Raw genomic sequence first — 21,913 nt, 5'->3', positions numbered from 1 at the left:
TATGATGCACCTTATACAAAATGTGTCATGTGAGGTATCAATGGAAAAGTTATGGTTTGCTGAATATGATTATCCTATTTGTATGCAGGTATCATTTTTGTATCTGGAGTTATGAATATTGACTATGCATCTGTATTTCAAATGTGTTTGCTCCTGGCTAACTCCCACAGGTCAGTTTACATCCAGTCTAGCCAGCACATTGTGAAGGGAATGTCCAAGGTAATGGGCCATCAATGAAAACTATGGGACATGGGAAAAGCTTATCCTCACCTGTGGACATTTCAGTCAGCATATGGATAATAGCTGCCATGACTCATTGAAGCATGCAAGAGCATGTGACTAGATCAGGTGATACTGGATTCCATTTTAGTGCCTCTAGTTTTCCACAAACTATGTTGGGGGCTTGGCTTGAAACAAAGAAGTTGCCTCCACATGGAAAAAAACTATAAGAGGGGGAAGTGACATTACCACTGGGCCTCACTCCCTACAACACAACATCTGGAAACACCTTAGGAATAAAGACTGAACTGAGCAAGGTAGGGTCCCAGGTGGGAAAAAAGGAAACCTGCCAGTATATGGAAGTTTGGTGGACTGTTTGTACTATCTAACAAGATGAGACACGGCTTGATTCAAATCCTATCCAGTTTAGAGAATTTAGATTGAATTTTTGTTTATTTCCTAGGTAATCGGCTTTGATCTATATGCTATTACTTATAAACACGTAAAATCTATCTTTCTGTAGTTAATACATTTGTTTTATATTTTTTACCTAAAACAATGTGTTGTTTGAATTGAAAAGGGAAATCTGCGCAGGAATGGGGGCTGGTCCATTGTCCTCTCCAAATCGAGGGAGGGGCAGACTGGGTAATAATCTTTACTGGTCAGGCTTTTGACTAGGGCAAGATAGTACAGCTCTGGGGTCCTAGGCTGTGGAGCTGGGGCAGGAGGGGCAGTGCTGGCTGTAGCCTCTCTATTGTTAGTTCATGAGTGGCTGAGGAGAAGCACTCACATAACTACAGATGGGTGTATCCTTGTCTGTGTCAGTGTGTGTGTGACTGTAAGTCCTGGAGAGGATTGTAGCTTGTCACAGTATCAGTGTGAGAGGGAGTCCAGGCTGGTGAGTTAGAGAGCTCAGTGGTACCCCAGTTCCAAGTTGCACCGTGGGGGGGGGACCCTCACATATACCACTTGCTGGCAGCTTAAACATACATGGGTAGGCTTGGCAAAAAAAAAAGTTTTAAATAATTTTGACAGGTAATATCAATGTTTATTTTAAGCATTTATTTATTTATCAGTGTTTATTTATTTAACAATGTTTATTTTAAGCATTTATTTTTATCAATTTAAATGTTCACATTTGAGAAAATTATGGGTTTTAAGCATTTTAAATATTTTTTGTCTATTTAAATCATCACAGTTGCAAGAAATTATGGGGCATGTGTGAGGCAATGGTGAGGGGGCAGACAATTATTTAATGACTGCAGATATTGAGATTAAAAAACTTAAAGCTTTATATCGATTAAAACACAAATTAACAACATCACATGTCAAAACCTACAAAGTAAATATCCTTAAATCAAACTTTTACATTCTTAAGCAGCATTTAATTTTGATTACTATTGATGGAAATATTTTTTGTTGATTTGTGTGCGTACAGTGAAATCTACATTACCAACATTTACCAATAAAAATCTAATCCTTCCAAGCCTAACTATGAGTATTCTGTCATTCACACACTGGGAGGTTGGCCATAAAAGTGAGGCTCCATTAAACTTTACTTGTCTTTGGAGAGCTACGAGTTTTTCAGAATGTATCTGTCTCTTTTCTAATAGGAATGATCTTAAAAGGAATGTAAAATTTTCATCACAAAAGGATATTGTGCCATCAAGGCTGGGCAAAGCTGACTATTTGGCATAAAAACACAGTGCATCATAACAAAATCATTTAAAACAGAATCTGTGAAGAGAAAAACAAATAAAGAAGAAAGTTAAGTTCTTGCAAACAATTCAGGGTTCATAACAATGATGCTTCTTTCAGTTAAAGATCTCCTGAAGGCTGTGAAGAGGACAGCAGTTGATTCGGTTTTGTATTTTTTGGGTACAGTATTAAACTTGAGTACAGAGAATCTATGTATTTATCATGAAATACTGATTTATTTGCCTTCTTGGAATGGATTCTGCTGGGGTTATACTTCTAGATTTAATAGGTGCCTTGCTTTAGTAGATGTACTACTACACAGTCTGCATCAAATGAATCCTTGCCATGAAATACTGCACTAAGGCTCTGATTCAGCAAGGTACATTAGCATGTGCCTTATTTTAAGCATATATTTATATCCATTTGACTTCAATGGGCTTATAATAAATACTTCAGTAGAAGGCATCCCACACATCACAATACTCCTGTACAACAGTAAAATATTTGGGCATAATTCTCATGTACACTAAGATCTTCAGTGTAATGAGAATCAGGCACTCTACACCTTGGCACCTAGGAAGCACCTATCAATGTATCAACATAACAATTCCAAATAGAATACTAAGATGGGGAAGAATTCCTTGCTGACTCCAGTTGGCAATCAGCAAAAGACCAGAAATAAGTAGATTGATCGTCAAAGATCTAATTTATATTTTGATTCAAATCAATTCACAATTATGAAATTTGAATTAAACATAGAAAACAGATTTATAATGAGATTAATAATACAAATATAACATTTTTAGGTTGGAAAGAAATGAAGGTCTAACTATACCATTCACTACATTATGGCAACTGAAGAGCTACCTCTTCCCTCCCAATGAGCTGTTAGTGGGGTTGCACTGGTATAAATGAGGGCATCTTTTACCCCTTGGACTTGTGATGATGTATAAGCAGGACTGGTCTGGATTGGCTTTCAGAGCCCAGCATAAATTTGAGGGTTGGCAGTTTGTTTTAATTGTAAACGAAGCAAAATTTTATATGGAATCAGTGAAGCACAATAAACCCATTACCCCGGGGAGCCATTTTATAGAGCCACTTTTTAGAGTGTAACAACAATTTAAGATCTTGTAACGGAGGGATATCACGGAAAACATGGTGTGAAGGCTGTGCCATCCATACTGTATCATTGCTTCCACTCTTTATATAATTTAGCATCTGGAAGTGTCTCTCTGTTCAAAGTATATAAAATCCTACGGACCTCAGTCAGAGTATTCTTTGTATAATTCACAAAACAAACGGGTTTAGTTGTTTTTAATTTAAGAGAATGCACAAATGAAAAATCAGTGGTTTCAGAAGTTTGTGCCCCTACCACTTAAGAATGGCTTCGTTTGTGAAATGTGATGTTTTGCAGGCCAACAGGCTGAAATATGGAATTTTGCCACTGGACGTTTTGGAAAAGAAATGTTTTGAAACGATTTAAAAGTTTAAGAATATTTAGAAAGTTAAAGGATAGGAATGGTAAACTTGCCATCAGATGTTTTCAGATATGAAGTCCCTATGCCCTGCTTCTGCTGCTAGATGAGTATGCAACTGTATAGCAAGCTTATTTTATTCACAAAAGCAATTAAAACAGAGAAGTTAAAAGTCATCACGCAATCTTTCAGCACACAGGCTAATGCACTGATTATATCACTACTAATCTATGAATTATTTAAGAATGCCTTTACACTCTTGCTTCCTAACCATCCGTAAGGTCAAAAACATGCTTACTGAAGGGGTGTCCTAGTTGATATACAGTAACATAATATAAATTGCCTGTGCCAGTTTATAACTACTATTATTATGAGAAATCCTTTTTTCTTGACTTTTCTTTAATGAAAAGATCTACAAGGAATAAGATAGCAGACACACACATTCTTGAATCTGACGACTCCGCTGGCGTAAACTGCTGCAGCTCCATAGGCTTTGATGGAGCTGCAGCAATTTACACAGCAGAGGGTTTGGCCCTTGATGTGCTGAATTCCTTGTTTGAATAAGAGACCATTGAAAAAGTATAATAAAGAAATTTAAGTGATGCAGGAGGGATCAAGGTTAGTGCACAGTATTATGTGGCATGCGTCATGACATGTACATTATGCGGTGGCAATGTAACTGGGTTATTGCATGTCTCCATTTATCATCATAGCTGTGACCAATAAAAGCAATTGCCTGTGTTACAACATCTTGTGAGACTTTGCTGCTTTGCTATCAATAGACACTCCAAACCCTAAATAAGGATGGTAGATTATCATCTTAAATTTTGAATTTCCCAGCTTTTTAAAATTTGCATCTAGATGTTCATTAGATTAATTTCTGCAGATAATTAAAGGCTGCATTCCCAAGCATGACATTTTCACTTACATCTCGAGAGCCTATCCTATTTATGAATAGAAATACAGCTTTTGCCAGATAATTCTACCTGTCGCTTCATTTAAAGTTGATTCAAGGCGCATAGTTTCTAGAAAGTGTTCTAAAATTTTCTCTGGAGTTCCTGACATCACAGTATACCTGTGGAAGAGAAAAGAAGCAATTAATTTTCTAAAGGGACAAAGAATATGTCAACTGAAGAAATAATTGGTACTAGAGAGAAGTGGAACCTAAGACTTCTGAGCACAGGAATGGAAGTCAAGAACAACACAAGAGAGCAAATACCTGTTCTGACATGGGCTCTCTGTGTGGCCCAGGGGAAAAAATCACTCAACCTCTTTGCTTCAGGTTCCCCATCTGTAAAATGCGAACAATAATACTTACCTTCTTACCATGAGGTCTAAGATGATAGACCCATTCTCCACTGCAATACTCCAGTTTTACACCATTGATTTCAATGGAGTTGCACTGGTGTAAAACTGGAGCAGAGAAATGGTGAATCAGACCTTTCCGAAAAACACTGTCAGTGCTAAGTATTATTAAGGACAAAAATCTCAGCAACAACAAAATTGCTGAAAATGTAGGCTTTAGATGGATTTAAACAGAGTAACTCTTAGAGGGAGATGGGCACTACTATTTATCATCATCAGTGCTCAAAGGGAAAACAAGGAAAGCAAACGAATGCCTGCAGTACTGCAGGTCTGAGCTGGGGAAAGGACATAGTGGCAGAGAGTAACCTACAGTGGTGGAACTTCAAAACTTGCCAATTGCCTTAGATAACTGCAGGAAATAAGTATCTGCTTAACTTCAGTACTTGCACCACTTCTAACAGTAAATCTTGTGAGATACAGATAGTGAAGTTATCATATGTATTTCAGGGAACATTGACAAGATTTATGTACCACTCCAGCACTATAGCAGAGGATATTACAGAATAGAGCTGCACTGATTAACTGTCCTCTCTTTCCTAGCAAATAGGATTTCTTTTTATCTTCCATTTCATTCTTTCAATCATGTTGAAGTGAAAAAGTATGAAACTTAAAAAAACCCCTGAAACCCTAGGAGAAGTGTAGGTGTTCTGCTCCTGCTGAGAAATAAGTGGTGGAGCTGAGCTCCTGTGAGCTTCTCCTCACTTTGAGCACTGACCATCACAGTTCTTTTACCTGCCAGCCCCTTTGGAAGAACTGTATTGATGTCCCAAGAACACAAACACTTGTTAAGCCAGTGCACATCCTTGTAGAGATACTAACCAAGTCTGTAGGTGAGTGAGGCAGAGAGAACCCACTTTGCTGTACTTTGAATATGAAAGTGAAAATGAAGCAATGAAGTGGCCTACAGTGACTGTAGACAGCAGCAACGCTCTGAGAGGTGTCAGTCAGTAACACTGCATGTGTGTGATCACCCACGAAGAGAGAACTTAGAGTTTGGAAGAGAGAACTTCAGAGTTAGCTCTTCATAGCAAGCCTTCATAGCAAGCAAACTGTGGCTCAGTGAGCTGCAGCAGACGAGGGGGCAGGGAGGGACCCAAACTGCAGTTCAGGGCATCTGGTCCCAAAATGGAACCTTTCTTAAGATTAAGAGAAGAGGAAAAAATAGTTCTTGATAGGATGTCACAGGGAACTAACAATACACTACACAGTGTTTCACCTCTATATAATTTAGTAGGGATCAAAAGTCTGAAGGTAGTTTAGTATCTTATATAAAGTCACTTACTGGTCTTATTTTACTTCCTAGGGAGAAAGTGCCCACATCAAAATTGGTACCTTTGTTGACAGTCTCAGCAGAGAAGCTAAGGTTTGAATTGACCGGGAGAATGAACCACCCTCCCAGCCAGAGAGGTGAGCTCTCCGGCTCAGGCCTGAGCAACACTGCTGGGGCAGTATGGGGAAGGTTGCATGGCCTCTGCTTTTATATTTTCTGTGGATAAACAGAATGGTTTGACCAGGACTTTCAAAGGTGGGTACTTACAGTTAAATTCCTGACTTAGGCATCTAAATAAGTGGCCTGATTTTCAAAAGCACTGAGCACTCACTAACTCCCAAAGACTCAGCATTTTGGAAATCAAGCCACTTATTTAGGTGTCTAAATATGGACTTTGAAACCTAACGTTTGCCACTCCATTTACTACCTCTTAGCAGAAACTAGAGATGTCACACTCACAAGTACTAATTGAGTTTAAAAGGTTTAAGATAAAAATACTTTATCAAACGTTCTGTCGGTAGAATAAGCTGGACTCTGAAAAAATAATTTGTGAATGCTTAAATTTTAAGCCATTTTGTTTTTTCTCTGCTTCTGCCCCTTTTGTGTTTGCCCTCTGTGAATATTCGCTGGCAGGAGTGTTCACAGAAACAATACATTTAAGAAAATTGATAAAATATTTCTGAAAAACAACCTTCGAATTTTCATTGAAAGTATTCACCCTGGAAGCTTGATTTTGAAAACTACCCTCATCTAGCCAAGGAGCACAAACATACCATATGACTTATCTGTTCAAATTTTGAATTGTTAAATGTCAGATACTAGAAATAATACTCATAGCAAAGAGTTTTCAAGAAATCCAGTGTTTGAATATGTTTGCATAAAACATTCATTGAACCGTTTAAGAAATGCGCAAAATTATGTGGTCACAATCAAGTCACAAAAAACAAAATGGGTAAAATCTAGAGGACCAAATTCCCTGCTGATGTAAAATAGTGCAGTTCCACTGACTACAACTGAGTTTCACTCATTTACACTACTTAAGAATTTGGCCCTATGGCAAGTTGCACTAGGCTCAGAGGCCCCCCTGCTGGAGGCCTTGCAGCCCTGAATCACCCTGTCCCGGAATAGAGCAGTGAGGAGTTCTCTAGGCAATCTAGAGAAGAGCAGCCAATCAGAGGGGCTGCTAGAGTGACCAATAAGGGGCCAGAAAGGCCAGATAAAAGGCAAGCAGCTGAGCAGAGCCTTCAGTTGCTGTGTGGAGCTTGATGAGGGAGGACCGGGTGCCTGGCTTGCTAGATGAACAGCAGGACTGTAGAGAGCTCACCAGACAGAGCTGAGCCCAGCGAAGACTGCCAAAGACCGGGTGCCTGGCTGGCTGGATAGTATAGCAGCAGAGCCATTGAAAGGACATTGTGGGCAGGCTGAGCCCAGGGGACTGAGCACAAAACCTGGCCAGACCAGATGAGGGTACCGAGATGGGCTCCAGTGGTCTGGTTACAGACTGAAACTAGGGAGGGCTGCTGAGAAGGACACCAGCTGAGGGTACCGAGATGGGCCACGGCTAGGGGTCTGAAGAAGGCAGTGCCTCTGGGAAGAGGCCTAAGAGCTATGGCACCATACCAGGGCCGTGATAAGAACTCAGGACTGTATATCCCAGAAGTGGGGGACAGCGTGTGCAGCTTGGACGGAGGGCTGAGCTGCTGAAAACCAGCTGAGAGAACCAGCAGCTGGGGGATGTTTGCGAGAGGCGGGTGCCACCCCGCTGAAAGAACAAAAAAAACCCAGAGCAGGCTCCAACCTAACAGAGAGAAATGGGGCCATCCATGAGAGGTGGGTGCTCCCCTTCCCTGAAAAAGAATTGTGTTTTCAGGCACTACTGGCCAAAGAAAAGGTGACCCACGTGAGAGGTGGGTGCTAACCCTGTTACAGGCCCTAAAACTAAACTGTTTGTTGAGAGGGAATGCCTGGGTCTAATAACTTAGTCAGAGGGTGTGATGACAGATTACATAGCAGATGAAAAATGTGTGTAAAAATATAAGGAATATTTTATTTAAATCCCTACAGATAAAATATCATTATAAATGATAATGGATGGGCGATAATCACACATCAGAGGAAAATTGTACTAAAAATGGGCAGACGTGCTAGCACTAACCTTAGGTCTTTATTAATAAAAAACCCCCTCAAAATAGAAGGAAAACGAGTTCCTTATCTGAGTCCAAGTGAAGAGCAGAAAAAAGGCTCCAGTACTTCTCAATGCATAATGTTAGCTGTGGTAGAGATGCCAACCGTACTGGATACGTGATGGCAAAGGACACATCCATTATTGTCCAAGGAATCTGCACAACATTCCTGTGAAATGACAATACTTGGGGAAGGGGAAATCACTGCCATCTCCTGCTGTATTTTGCTATTTTTTTTTTGGTACTTGTTATAAGTGTGCATTAGATGACTGGTGCATTTGAATGCATATACGTGTGAACTGAACTGGGTCAAATTTTTTAGACCAATTGTTTGTTTGCTGAAAAATGAAGTTTCAATCAACCTGAAACTATTTGCCAATTTGACAGGAATTCACTAGATAGTTTCATCCAAAAATACTTGTGGGCTGGAATTCACAAGTAGACTTAAGCACAAAATGGCTGGAGGAGAAGGGTGGAAGAGCCTCCCTTATAATCTTTAGCTCAGTGGTTTGCATCCTGCCTGATTCATAACAGGGATTTCTCCTGTTGAAGCTGTTCCTCTGTATAAAAATAATTGTACATTCATTGAAGCAGGGACATGGACATAGGCTTCTCACATCACAGATGGGTGCTCTACCCAGTGGGCTATAGAATCACTCATGCATACCCTCTCTGGCCCAATGATTAGCTGAGTACTTTACACAAAGTGGAACAGCCTCAACAGAAGAGAATGAGAAAACAGTCAACCCCAAACATCCCACAGACGAGAGTTAGGACACTCTCCTGCAATGTGTGAGATCAATTCCCTGCTCCACATAAGACATAGAAATGGGAACTGAAGCAGGTCTCCCACATCTCAGGTGAGTGCCCTAATCACTGGACTAAAGGTTAAAAGGGAGGTACCAGCTTTTCTGGCCATTTTGTGATCACCACGCTTTATTTCCTTTGCTTTTATTTTGAAAATGCCCAGAAATTAAATGTATTCAACCAGAAACAAAACTTTTATCAACTTTTTCAATTCCCCGTTTCCCCCCACCCCAAATTTTCAGTTTTAGTTTAACCCAATTTTTTTTTCAGAACTGCCAGTTATTTGTCCAGCTCTACATGTGAATGCATGTGTGTGCAAAATATGCATGTGGATGCAAATGTGTGTGCATGAAGTCATTACTTCTGTACTGGGGAATTTAAACTATTGGAATACAACTTGACTGTATTTTTCGAGTGTAGAAAACCAGAAAGTTTCACAGCCCCTGTCTTGGGGATTTTTTCCAGCAGTTCCATTCATTTGCAATATTGATAACTTGACTTTCCTGGACACTTACTTCATTTCAGAATGGTGCTTCCTGTTTCTAGGTAAGAAGGCAGGGGAAATGTGGTAAATATTATAGAAAATAATGCAAGCCTATTCAGGGAGTTACTTTCCTGTCTGAATTCTTCACACTGTGTATAAATTGAACCTAGCAAATTTTTATTCAAATCCTGAATCTGAAATCCAAAGAGGAAATATCTGTACTTAGTAACAAAACAATGTACTTTCCCCATGTATTTTACACAATTGCTCTGCTTAATGGGGTTTCATCATTCCCCATGTGCAATCTATTTAAAAGCCATTCATGAGATGAATATTTACAGTTAGAGCTTTAGAGAATTATTGTGTAAAGTTGTACACCTACTGCGTGGCTGGAAATTGATATATTATGCACTACAGGGCATGTGATTAGCTGATGCTAAAAAACCAACAACCCTTACATACACTGAATTCTTCCACAGAAAGGGAGAATATGCTATTGTTTAGACAATAATACTGTATGAAAAGGTTAATCAGTCTGACATTTGCACTACTGAATGAAAACATACTTGTGCTGAGGTTGTGAGTTTCCTTGATTAGAAGCTCTGTTTCCTGCTGGGATCTTTTCCAATACCAAGACATCTTGGTCATGTTCTTTGAGTCTTACTGTATTTGCTTCTACATCCTGCGAGACAAGTTATTTTTAATACAGTTACTGCACCTGACTTGGCTGCTTAATTACTTTTTAAAAATGAATGACTTTCAAATGACTTCAACAAAAACTGAGGAGCCAAGTCTCTGCAGCTGGTCCTTCCAGTGTTGGTTTCCCTCTCTGCACCCTTTCTCCCTGCAGGCAGAGTGAAGAGGATCTGTAACTGGACTCTCCCGGTGGGCATGTGGAGAATCACCGGGAAGTCTAGTGCAGCAGCATCTAGGAAGGGGATCACAGGTATGAGGTGGGAAGAAAGCAGATTGCCAACCCTTCTCCTCACCTTTAAAATGTAGTCATTTCAATCCCTGCCCTTCCATGATCATCATTATCCATAATCTGGCATTTGTTGGCCATTCATTTTTAAATACTGTTCTTTTGGAAGGATGATAGAAGAATTATAAATCCTAGCCCAATAAATTGTTAGACTACTCAGAGTCTAGAGTGGAAACAATTAGATACAAGTAAAACAAAGCCAGAGCCAAAACTGGTGCACATTTAAACACAAATGAAAAGCAATCTGGCACCCAGGTTTTAGTACATCAGTGCAGTTTTTGGAAATCCTGCTAAAATCAGACAGCAAGAGCTACATAATACTCAACTAGAGTCTCCAAGACCAACCAGGTCTCAGTACCTAAAGCATCTCACTCCCTATTAGTTCAGGTGCCACTCAGCAGCAGCAAGAAATTTTTCAAGTACAGTGCTGTCTGAGCTGATTTTGTCATCACTCCAGTAGGCATAGACATTCCAATCTAGGGTAATAATGTTTCTGGCCTTGCGTATTGTGGGATGTTCCCAACCAATCACAATCAGACCATCTGGGTCCAGGTTCAAGTTATAAACACCACAACTGAGCTTTTCTTCTAACATTAATAACCACAAAAATTGGGCCAGTACATCTTTCCATATCCTTTGAGCAGGGGTCAATGTATTTTTCTGTAGTTTACTTAATGTACTACTTGGTTTTTTTTGGGTTTTTTTTCCTAGGATGTTACGTCTCTCTTCTTTAATTACAAGTTATTTCAAATGATGCTTTGGGTTGACTGTCATTTATTGATACTAATGACACAGGTTCTGAAAATGTTTGCAAGGTTAGAAAGCAGGCCACTGGAGGTGACAAATATCAGAGGACTGGTGTTAGTGTCATGTCTTACTCAACACTTACCCTAAGTATTCTATTGAAGTCCTCCTTGTCTACTCTCAAGAAGTGGCAGTTATCTTCTCGTAAAACAATAGACGCTGCTCTTGGAGCATCATTCACTAGCGCTAACTTGCCAAAATCATCTCCTTCGTGTAGGGTACATACCACACCCTATAAACAGCAAAACATTTATACACAAAAATCATCATTATAATTCATCCCATTGAAATGCCATGTGCAAACACCAGAATTCAAAATCCAATATTAAAACAAATGTATTTGGCAGGAAATCAACAGCAAAAATAATGACTAGGAAACAATATTTGATAACTGCTTATTACTATTACTAGAGAAAGGCAAGAACAGAAAAAATGGGCTTGCTCTCTGAAATTAGACTCAGAGCAAAGGACTCTTCTGGCCTTGCTGATGACAGCAAGCTCTTGATTTAAAAAAAGAGACCATGAAAAATACAGATCTAGTTTGCTGAAGAACAGATTTGGAATGAAATTCTCCTCTCCAACAATGTCAGTCTCTGTTACCTATTCTGCTCTTTTCCATAACACACATGCCCATGATGGATGTGCTGATCTAATGATAGGAGAATCCAGGTGGAATGGAGGTACAAATTTCCATCTTTCAGTTTAGGTAAAGGAGGCTGATCATTGCTCATATACCAAGGAGGTCCTCACAACATCACTGTAATAAGTCAACAGATTGGTGGTAGAGGATTTGATCATTAGAAATATGAATAGATGCATATGTGATGACTATGAGAACTGTTCAGTGACTTACCAGCTATATAAATGACAGAGCTCACAAGACATCTAGATATGCCTCTACTGAATGCTGGAGAGTTGCTTGGTCATTTTATCTACTGACACTAAAGAGACAGAACCAGATCTTCAGCTGGTGTAAATCAGCATAGCTCCACTGACTTCAGTGTTACACCGATTTAATTGGCTGAAAATTGGGCCCACAGGGTGGAGTGAGAGAAGACCTAGAAGCTAAATCTTGATGAATATGAAAAAGACTTAATACTGGGACCTCTATGGTAGCTCTCACTGAAATGCTTAGAGTTCCAGGTCCAGCATGAGAAAATGTCAGGGGAGATTTTCAAAGGCACAAAGTGTAATTAGATGCCAAACTACCATTAAAAGTCAAAAGGAGTTAAGAGCTCCCATATTCACCGAAAATCTCCCTCATAAAGAGGAAATTTATTAGGGACACTTTCTGGGCTTTACCTTAACTAAAATGAGAACAGATTGCTGTCTCAAAAATTGACAGTTTTGGAGGGTTATTTAAAGTAGGAATTGAAGGAAAACTGATGAGTACAGAGAAGCACACAGGTCAGATAAAGACATCAGCTAATATATCAGTGAATATGGTGCTAAAGGCCCGGACAAAAACTCCTGATGAAATGGAGGAGTGACAGCTCACTAGGACTGAATGGTATTCATCCAAGAGTTCTGAAGGACATAAGAACAGAATGGCTCAGCTACTAATAAAAATATACACTCTCTCATTAAAATCAACTACTATGCCAGAGAATTGGAAGGTAGCCAGTGCTGTACTTTAGTTTTCTAAAAGGTAATGGATTAATGTTGCGAATTACAGACTAGAAAATCTTTCTTCAGTGCTGGGTGAATGCAGATCTGCCAAGTCTACTATTTTCCACTGTACAGTACAATTTTATGCAACTTTCTATAGAGAAACTTGAGTGATGTACTAGTTTTTCTGAGGCACGGCTTAGAGTTCAATGTGTAGGATTTTATATGGAAGTTTGTGTGTGGGAAGAAATAAGTGGTGACATTAAAATGTTTCAAAGTCATTTGTCTTCTTAACTTTTCAAAACGTAGGTTTATTGGAATCCAGATTCCTCAGTTTCTCGCAAACATCTCCCTTTAAGCAAATGTTTTTCTCAAACAACAACAACTTAGGGAGAGTACTAACAGGTCCTCCTCCCCACGATTCTGCCAAATTAAAGAGCCATCTTCTATCAGAAATCTCTTCCCCTGGAAGTAATTGAAGACTGTGATCAAGTCACCTCTTCACCTTCTCTTGCATAAATTAAATAGACTGAGCTTCTTAAGTATCTGACTAGAATACAGGTTTTTCAGACCTCAAATCATTATTGAAGCTCTTTTCTGAACCTGTTCCAATTTTTCAAATTTTTAAAAAGTATTCCAGTAATAATCTTACTAATGCCATACACAGAGATATTAATTCCCTACTCTTACTTGGTATCCCCTGTTTATCCAAGGATAGTGTCCAGGGATAGTGTCCCGCTTCTTAGCCATGGCATTGCAGTGGGAGCTCACATTCAGATGCTTATCCACCATTACCCAAAAATCCTTTTCAGTGTCACTGCTACTCAGGATACTACATTTTTTGTTTCTAGATAGATGACCTTACATTTGATATATATTCAAATACGCCCACCTTACCAGGCGATCCAAAGTTGTCTGTATAACTGACCTGTCGCCATCATTATTTACTATGCCACCAATATTTGTTTCAGAGTAGCAGCCGTGTTAGTCTGTATTCGTAAAAAGAAAAGGAGTACTTTTGGCACCTGCCACAAGTACTCCTTTTCTTTTTACCAATATTTGTGTCATCTGCAAATTTTACCAGCAATGATCTTATTTTTTTATCATTGATAAAGATATTGAATAGCATTGAGCCAAGAACAGATCGCTGTGGGATCTCACTAGAAGTGCCCCCATAGGATGATAATTCCCCATTTATGATTATTTTTTTATTTGTCAGTTAACCAATTTTTAATCCATTTAATATGGATTACACTGACTTTGTATAGTGCTAATTTCTTTATCAGACGTCTGTGGGACTAAGTCAAATGACCAGCAGAAATTTAAGTGTTGCTACAGCTGTGTTGGTCCCAGGATATTAGAGAGACATGGTGGATGAGATAATATCTTTTATTGGACCAACTTCTGTTGGTGAAACAGGCAAGCTTTCGAGTTTACTGCGAGCTCTTCGTGTCTGGAAAGTACTCAGAGTGTCACAACTAAATACAAGGTGGAACAGATTGTTTAGCATAAGTAGCTAACGCATATTCTAAGAGAGATAAGGTGGGTGAGGGAATATATTTTTCTCTCCTTCCCTCCCCCATGACTGGAGAGGTGTTAATGGCCATTTCTCCTTGAATGGTCCATTGAAATATTTCCCAGACCTGATGATCTCTGCAGAGTTCAAAAGCTTGGTCTCTCTCATCAACAGAAGTTGGTCCAATAAAAGATATTATCTCACCTGCCTTGTCTCTAATATCTTGGGACCAACATGACTACAACGCCACTGCATACATATTTTAAGAAACCACTCAAGGTGAAGTGACCCATTAACACCTCCTCAGTCATAGGAGAAATATCCTTTTCAGTGTCACTGCAATTCAGGATACTGTCTAGTCTTTTTTCTCCGATGACTACAGGGGTGTTAATATCCCACTTCACCTTGAAGAATCTCTTGAAATATGGGTTAACTACTTATGCTAAACAATCTATTCCACCTTCTATTCAGTTGTGACACTCTGAGTATCTTTCCCAGACCTGAAGAAAAGCTCTGTGTAGCTCGAAAGCTTGTTTCTTTCACCAACAAAATTTGGCCCAATAAAAGACCCACATTGTTTCTTGCAGAAATTTAAGATACTTTATCAGTGACATTTATCAATCAAAAATTCTATCATGTTTGTTTGACACCACGTATGTTCCATAAAACCCTGCTGACTGGCATTAGTTATGCTATCATCCTTTAATTCTTTACTGATTGCATCACATATCTGTCTTTCCAGAATTTTGCTCAGGATCAATTTCAGGCTAACCAGTTAATAGTTAGCTGGGTCATCCTATTTATCCTTTTTACAAAAGTAACTTTCTTTAATTCCTTTAGAACTTCCCAGTAGAAGGAGTCCAAAGATGGAAGACAAATATGATGATATGTGTGGAAAGCTTCCATATGAAGAAAGACATTAGGACTGTTTAATTTAGAAAGGAGAGAAATCAGAGGCATGACAGTGATATAGAAAATAATGAATGGCATACAGAAGGTAAAAATCAGGTACTCCTATCTATATACCCTTTCTCAAAAGAATGAAGGATAATTTATAATATCAAAGGATAACATATTTTTAAAACTGAGAAAATAAATATTCTTTTTACACAGTTTATAATTAATCTCTGGAACTCTTTGCCACAATGTATCACTAAGGTCAAAAAGATCAGTAAGATTCTAAAAGGATTTGACATTTATATAGTTAAGGAGAGAATGCACAGTTACTTAGACAAGATAAAAAAATTCTTAGTAGGGATATAAACCGTTATGCTTTGGGACATAAATTGACTACTAACTGTCAGGGATTAGGAAGTAACTTCCTCTATGAACAGGTTATTTCCTATCTGACCACTATAGGGATTCTTGTACCTTCCTCGAAGTACCTGGTACGAAAGCAGAATATGTAGTAGATATCTTCACTCTTTTAGGGTCATTTTTGCCTTAAATCAGAAGGAAAACTAAGGGCTTCGTTTTCTAACCTTTACTAGTGTGAGTCATCCTTACTCACATGAACAGACCATTTGAAGCCACTTAATGGGAGAGCCCTTGTGGGAGAGAGTTGAGGAACGCACATCAATCTGTGTCAATTTATTCAGAAAGTACTATACATATATATATTATTTAAAATGGAAACATACTTAAAGGGATCATTTTTAATGGTTTATCAAAGGATATTTTAAAAATACTCTAAAGAGAGGTGCCACATTAATTACACTGAAAATATCTATATAGCTTCTTCAGCATTCGTTATATATGCTTAAATAATTAGACATGAAATGGCATAAAAGGAAATACAGAATTATATCTCCATGTTATGGTAAAAGGTTGGTAAGATGAACAATACTTTTTTGTATTTAAAGTTCCTGTATACAAATAATTATACTTTGTGAAGCGATAATAAAATTTAAGCTAACATATGATGGTTCATATGTGATCATGTTCACAAATGGTAATACTTGTGAATGAATGACCAATCAGAGAAAAGTGGGAAACCACTAGCCAATGGGTAGACAGCATGAGGGTGAAGTTAAACTGACAGGACAGCATATGGTGTTGGATCTGTTCATGGAGAGCAAGAACAGCATGCAGAACAAAAGGAGAAAGTTAGGGTGAATCTCAGGCTGCAAAAGGAAAAATTAAGAAGGATTTTAGCCTTCCCAGTAACCAAAAGTGAAGAGATTTAATGATATTTTTAGGATAAAAATTCGATAGATTTCACAAAGCTAGAATCTCTTTAGACAGATGAAGTAGGGTGAACCAAAGGCTTTGGCCTTTAGAACAGGGCAAAAACAGATTGCTTGCTTGGTTCATCCTACTTCATCTGTCTAAAGAGATTCTAGCTTTGTGAAATCTATCGAATTTTTATCCTGAAAATATCATTAAATCTCTTCACTTTTGGTTACTGGGAAGGCTAAAATCCTTCTTAATTTTTCCTTTTGCAGCCTGAGATTCACCCTAACTTTCTCCTTTTGTTCTGCATGCTGTTCTTGCTCTCCATGAACAGATCCAACACCATATGCTGTCCTGTCAGTTTAACTCCACCCTCGTGCTGTCTATCCATTGGCTAGTGGTTTCCCACTATAAGGTATAAAAGAGGTGATCCACTAATTGAGGGTTAGTGGTTGGAACCAGGGAGTATCAGACTGACTGCCAGAATCATTTGGCAGCAAATCTGAGAATAAATACAAGTCTTGGAATAATTTCCCAGTGGAGCAATGGGCCCATATGATAGACCAAAGCAACAACCCAGAAGGAAGCAATTGATCTTATATCCCCAAAGGACTGTGGCAAGCATGATGTGGCCACAGGGCTTAGCTAAGGCTAGGAAAGTCAAAGGGATGTGGCTACGTCTACACTATGAGCTAGGCACGACTCCCCTGCTTATGTATGCATATTTGCACTAGCTCGATGAGAGCTAGCAAGAATACAAAGAGCAGCACAGCCCCAGTAGCACAGGGAGCAGCAGTGGAGGTACAGCTCGCTGTGCCAAGTACAAACCTGCCTGAAACCAGTGAGTACGTCTTCAGCCTCTGCTGCCGGTACCCATGCTGCTGTAGCTACACTGCTAGCCTTCGATGAGAGCTAGTGTGAGTACCTGTACATGAGCAGAGGAATCACACCACCGCTCATTGGGTAGATGTAGCCTACATGTGAATTTGGGCATTATTTTTTGGTGTGTTGAACGTAGCTACGTAGGGATTATAATGCTATAACTTGGGGCAGTTTAGTAGTTGGCTATCAGTGAATGAAAACAAAGCTGTATTAAGACAATGTCAGCACTATGGTGTGACAGCTACTATTGTAATTAAAGCAGTAACTACTGCTAAGTGCTAAATATGTGTGATATTTAGCTAAGGAGACACTGAGTATCTTGGAGAGGGTGTGCTATGACATAATACTTTATTATTTGTGTTTGATTTAAACCACATTGTAGTACAAGTGTGGAGGTAACTGCACTGAGTTATATTCAGGTGGTCTATAGTCTTGTAATACATACACAAATTATAGACCTGAAATTATACATCAGCCATGTAAAAGTATAATAAATAAAATAATTTGGAATAATTTCTTGATTAAGAACTGAAAACAATATTCTACTTTTTACCCCAAACAACATAATCTTGCTGTAAGTCAAACTGTATTCCAGGAAAGTTTATTCTTACAGTCCCAGTAATAAACAGAATAATAAACGGTCTTCAAAAATACCTTGCCATAAATGACTACATTCACCGACCCCTTTAGGATAATGTACCAAGAAGTACCTTCTTCTCCTTGATTGAATACTGCGAAAAAGAGAAAAGATTTTATGCTGAGAATATAGGTGCTTTTTAGCATAAGTGGGCCAGATTCTTCCCTCAGTTACACCAATATAAAATAACTATACTGAAGATGAAGTGAGCTGTAACTCACGAAAGCTTATGGTCTAATAAATTTGTTAGTCTAAGGTGCCACAAGTACTCCTTTTCTTGAAGTCATTTTAGTTGGTCTTACCATCTTGAAAAAGGTCACATTATGATTTAAAAGCAATTTTCTTTTGATTTGAGACAAAAAATAATACTAATAATTTTATAATATTTGCATGAAGCCCTCTTTTTTCTAAGACAATACTAGAAGCAGTTGTAATTTGCCATTCCTCTATAGGCGTCTTTATGAACTTTATGTTATCAATTGCTAACTAATACATAGATTTGGATCTTACAGGATGCTGAGTGATCTAACTCTAATACTTAAAGTGCTGAGAACCTGACATTAATTTTCCAGTGCTTCTCTATATAAAAAGTTCAAAACAATCGCATTTTAAATATTTTTATACACAAAACTGGGCTTCTGAATACCATGAGAATAACATTTTCATTAGCAAATAATACAACTAAAATCCATTTTAGTTAGAGATGAGTCCAAACCAAAACCTCAGATACAAACACCCCCAAAAATTAGTGGGCACAGAAGTCCAGATAGCAATCCAGAGACGTTTTGCAACTGGCCACTCACGTGTTCTGAACAGCCAGCTTTCGAGTATTCAAGTTTTGCATAATAATTTAAATACTTGTCTAATACCACACATAAGAAAAGATATGTTTGGATCCCTTTTACTTACAGACAGTTCCTCCTTTGGGATGTGACTCAAAGATTAGAACACCTGCTAATTCTCGCTTTACCTTAAAATAAAGAGAGAAGAATTATAGTTTTTCTGTGTACTGCATTTTTGGTGCTAAATGTAAGTTTGCCAATGGGCACCATTCTGCTCCCATTGACTTAACTGGGAGCAGAGTCAGGATCAACATGTATTAAATTACATACAGATTTGGGGCCAGACCGTGGTTTAAGCCATTGGTCACAAGTAAGGGAGATGGGGAAGGGCTATTCAGAAACAGAAGTCACCAAAAGAATTTTAGCTGACTCAGCTGAAAGTCCACTTCCAGACCTAGAAGCGGCACTGGCAACACACAGTGCCCGTGTTCGGTGCCCCAACTATGGGTAGCTTCTTGGCATGGGATGGAAAGAGTCCTGGGACCCTCAACCTCCATCCTCAACCTCCACCAAAAAGGGCCAACCACTATTCAGCCCTTTTTTGGCAATGAGTTATATATAAAAAAAAAAACACCCAAAACACTTACTGTGGTAGAAAGATGAGATAAGGCCTTAATGTGAAGAAGTTCTTCATATATAATTTCGAGATCATCTACAGTTCTCTGGCCAGGCCTACAAAGACAAGACAAAAACAACAAAATACCAAAAAAAAAAAATCCAAACCCCACAAAAACCCACCCCAAAACAAACTCCTAAGGAGTAATGTTTGCAGAATGAGTTCAAGGGGTCAGTTAAGTGCCTTTATATTTCTTAACAATAAAAATAAATTTGCCCTGAATAAGCTTTATATCATAATAAACTCTAACATAACTATTTAAAGTGTTTCTTGTTGGGAAACAAAATGTAACTAACAAGGAAAGAAGATTATGTATGCTGTACATTTGAAAGTCATCCTTCAACCTATATGGCTAATTAGAAATGGAAGAGAACCTTAACACCGTTCTGTGAATGTACACTTGGGGGAAAAAAAGGAATAAAAGGAATTTCCTGAGCTATTTTTGCTCCAATTATTGTTCATTATCTTAATATTTCAGTCAACTAATTTCTAGGAAGTATGTTTATGGAATCAGTGAATTTTAGAGTGAATTTTGAATGTGTGTATGAGTATTTATACTAGAAATCAGGTTCTAAGTGTTATGTTTTTCCAGTCAGTAAACAAAAATATCATTTGGCCTGTGTGTCCAATCAAAACCAACCCAAACAACTTGAATTGTGAATATTGAACACTCACAATAAGCTTCTCATAGATACTCTATAGACCATGAATTAGTCAACAAATGACTTGAACAGAGAATAAATTTTGTAAATTGCTCAGAGACAATTTGTGAACAAACAAACAAAAAAGCATGACTATGCTAAATCAATCATTTTCTGCAAATAAAGAACCTAATGAGCTTTTTCAAGGTGGTGGAAATTTTGCAAAAGCATTTGTACCAATTAAGTGTGGAACAATACACTTTAATGAAAACATCCTAAAATACAGTGGAAGACTAATATCACTTTTGAAAAAAAGTGTTTTTAACCTTTTTTTTTTTTTTTTTTTTAAGTGGGAATCAGATGGAGACAGATGTTCTGAAGAAGTGAATTCTACACCCTAACATCCTCCAGAGCAAGAGCTCGATTATGTATGTTCATAGCAATGAAAAGATTCCCAATGGAGTTAGCTCACAGCACTATTCTTAAGTTTTGTATGTTGATAAGGGCCTCTTATTTACTATCTCTACTAGGCCCTACACTGGTCAATTCATGCTGGAAGCTCCCATTAATATTAATGGCAAACATATTCGATAAGAGAACAATCCCTCCGCAGTGCATTAGCGAAAGAGTCTCCACACTGATTGGGATATTTTGAGTTTCTGGAAAGCACACGTAATTGGGATAATTTTGGGGACATTAACAACTAACACTGAAGTACTCAGGACTGATGTATGCTAGAGAGGTTATTTTTGAGTAACTCCACACCTAAGGATACATTATATTGACTATGATTAAGGGCTGTAGGAACCTCTGAGTATATTCCAACTCCTTTCCCCTCACCAGAACCTCTTAATTTTAAATGTGCACCACAATCTTATTTTGTACAGGACCAAATTCCTCTGTGATGTAACTCCACTGAGGCAAATGGAGTTACACCACAGACAAATATGGCACAAAAACTGTTTCACTAACACTTTGGAGCAGTGATTCTCAACCTTTCCAGACTACTATACTCCTTTCAGGAGTCTGATTTGTTCTGCATTACCCCAAGTTTCACCTAATTTAAAAACTACTTGCTTACAAAATCAGACATAAAAATTCCAAACTGTTACAGCACACTATGGCTGAGAAATTGCTTACTTTCTCATTCTTACCATATAGTTATAAAATAAATCGATTGGAATACATTGTACTTACATTTCAGTGTCATACTTGAGCCTGTTTTTCATTTGTCAGCCTGTCTGAAGCCTGAGCTCCATCGCCCGGGGCTGAAGCAGGTAACAGTTTCAAGGAGCTCCCTGTGGCGTGGGGCCCCAGCATTTGCCCTGCTTGTTACCCCCTAACACTGGCCCTGCATTTGTGACCCCCTTAAACCAATCCCGTGACCCGGCGGGGGTCACAACCCCCACATTGAGAAACAATGATCTAGATGGAGACCTCTGTGTACCCCAAAGGTTATACATTCCCCTGATTGAGAATCACTGCTTTAGAGCACCAAATAATTCCACAGTGAGCTGTAGCTCACGAAAGCTTATGCTCTAATAAATTTGTTAGTCTCTAAGGTGCCACAAGTACTGCTTTTCTTTTTGCGAATACAGACTAACACGGCTGCTACTCTGAAACCTGTCACAGAAAGCAGTGATACAAATACATTTCATGGCAAAAAAATTATTCAATCATAGGGACAACATCAGAGGGAGGGAGCAATCAGA

At 38.5% G+C, this 21,913-nt stretch overlaps 1 protein-coding gene across 6 annotated transcripts in view; it reads right to left on the bottom strand.

The window, feature by feature from the left end:
* RAPGEF4 (Rap guanine nucleotide exchange factor 4) overlaps positions 1-21,913 on the bottom strand; it is a 219,104-nt gene that overhangs the window by 40,843 nt on the left and 156,348 nt on the right. For 5 of the 6 annotated variants that reach the window (XM_038422202.2, XM_038422196.2, XM_038422197.2 and 2 more), the window contains 7 exons: positions 19,532-19,616; positions 19,012-19,072; positions 18,120-18,196; positions 11,373-11,519; positions 10,068-10,183; positions 4,379-4,467; positions 1,878-1,956 (listed from right to left, as the gene is read on the bottom strand). In XM_038422202.2, the coding sequence (XP_038278130.1) occupies positions 1,878-1,956; positions 4,379-4,467; positions 10,068-10,183; positions 11,373-11,519; positions 18,120-18,196; positions 19,012-19,072; positions 19,532-19,616 (654 nt within the window). The remainder of the gene's footprint in view (positions 1-1,877; positions 1,957-4,378; positions 4,468-10,067; positions 10,184-11,372; positions 11,520-18,119; positions 18,197-19,011; positions 19,073-19,531; positions 19,617-21,913) is intronic. The other variant, XM_038422207.2, reaches the window with a different exon arrangement.

Source organism: Dermochelys coriacea, chromosome 11, assembly GCF_009764565.3.
Source record: "Dermochelys coriacea isolate rDerCor1 chromosome 11, rDerCor1.pri.v4, whole genome shotgun sequence".
Lineage (NCBI taxonomy): Eukaryota > Metazoa > Chordata > Testudines > Dermochelyidae > Dermochelys > Dermochelys coriacea.
The sequence above is the reverse complement of the archived record's forward strand: the minus strand, read 5'-3'. Positions and strand labels throughout refer to the sequence as shown.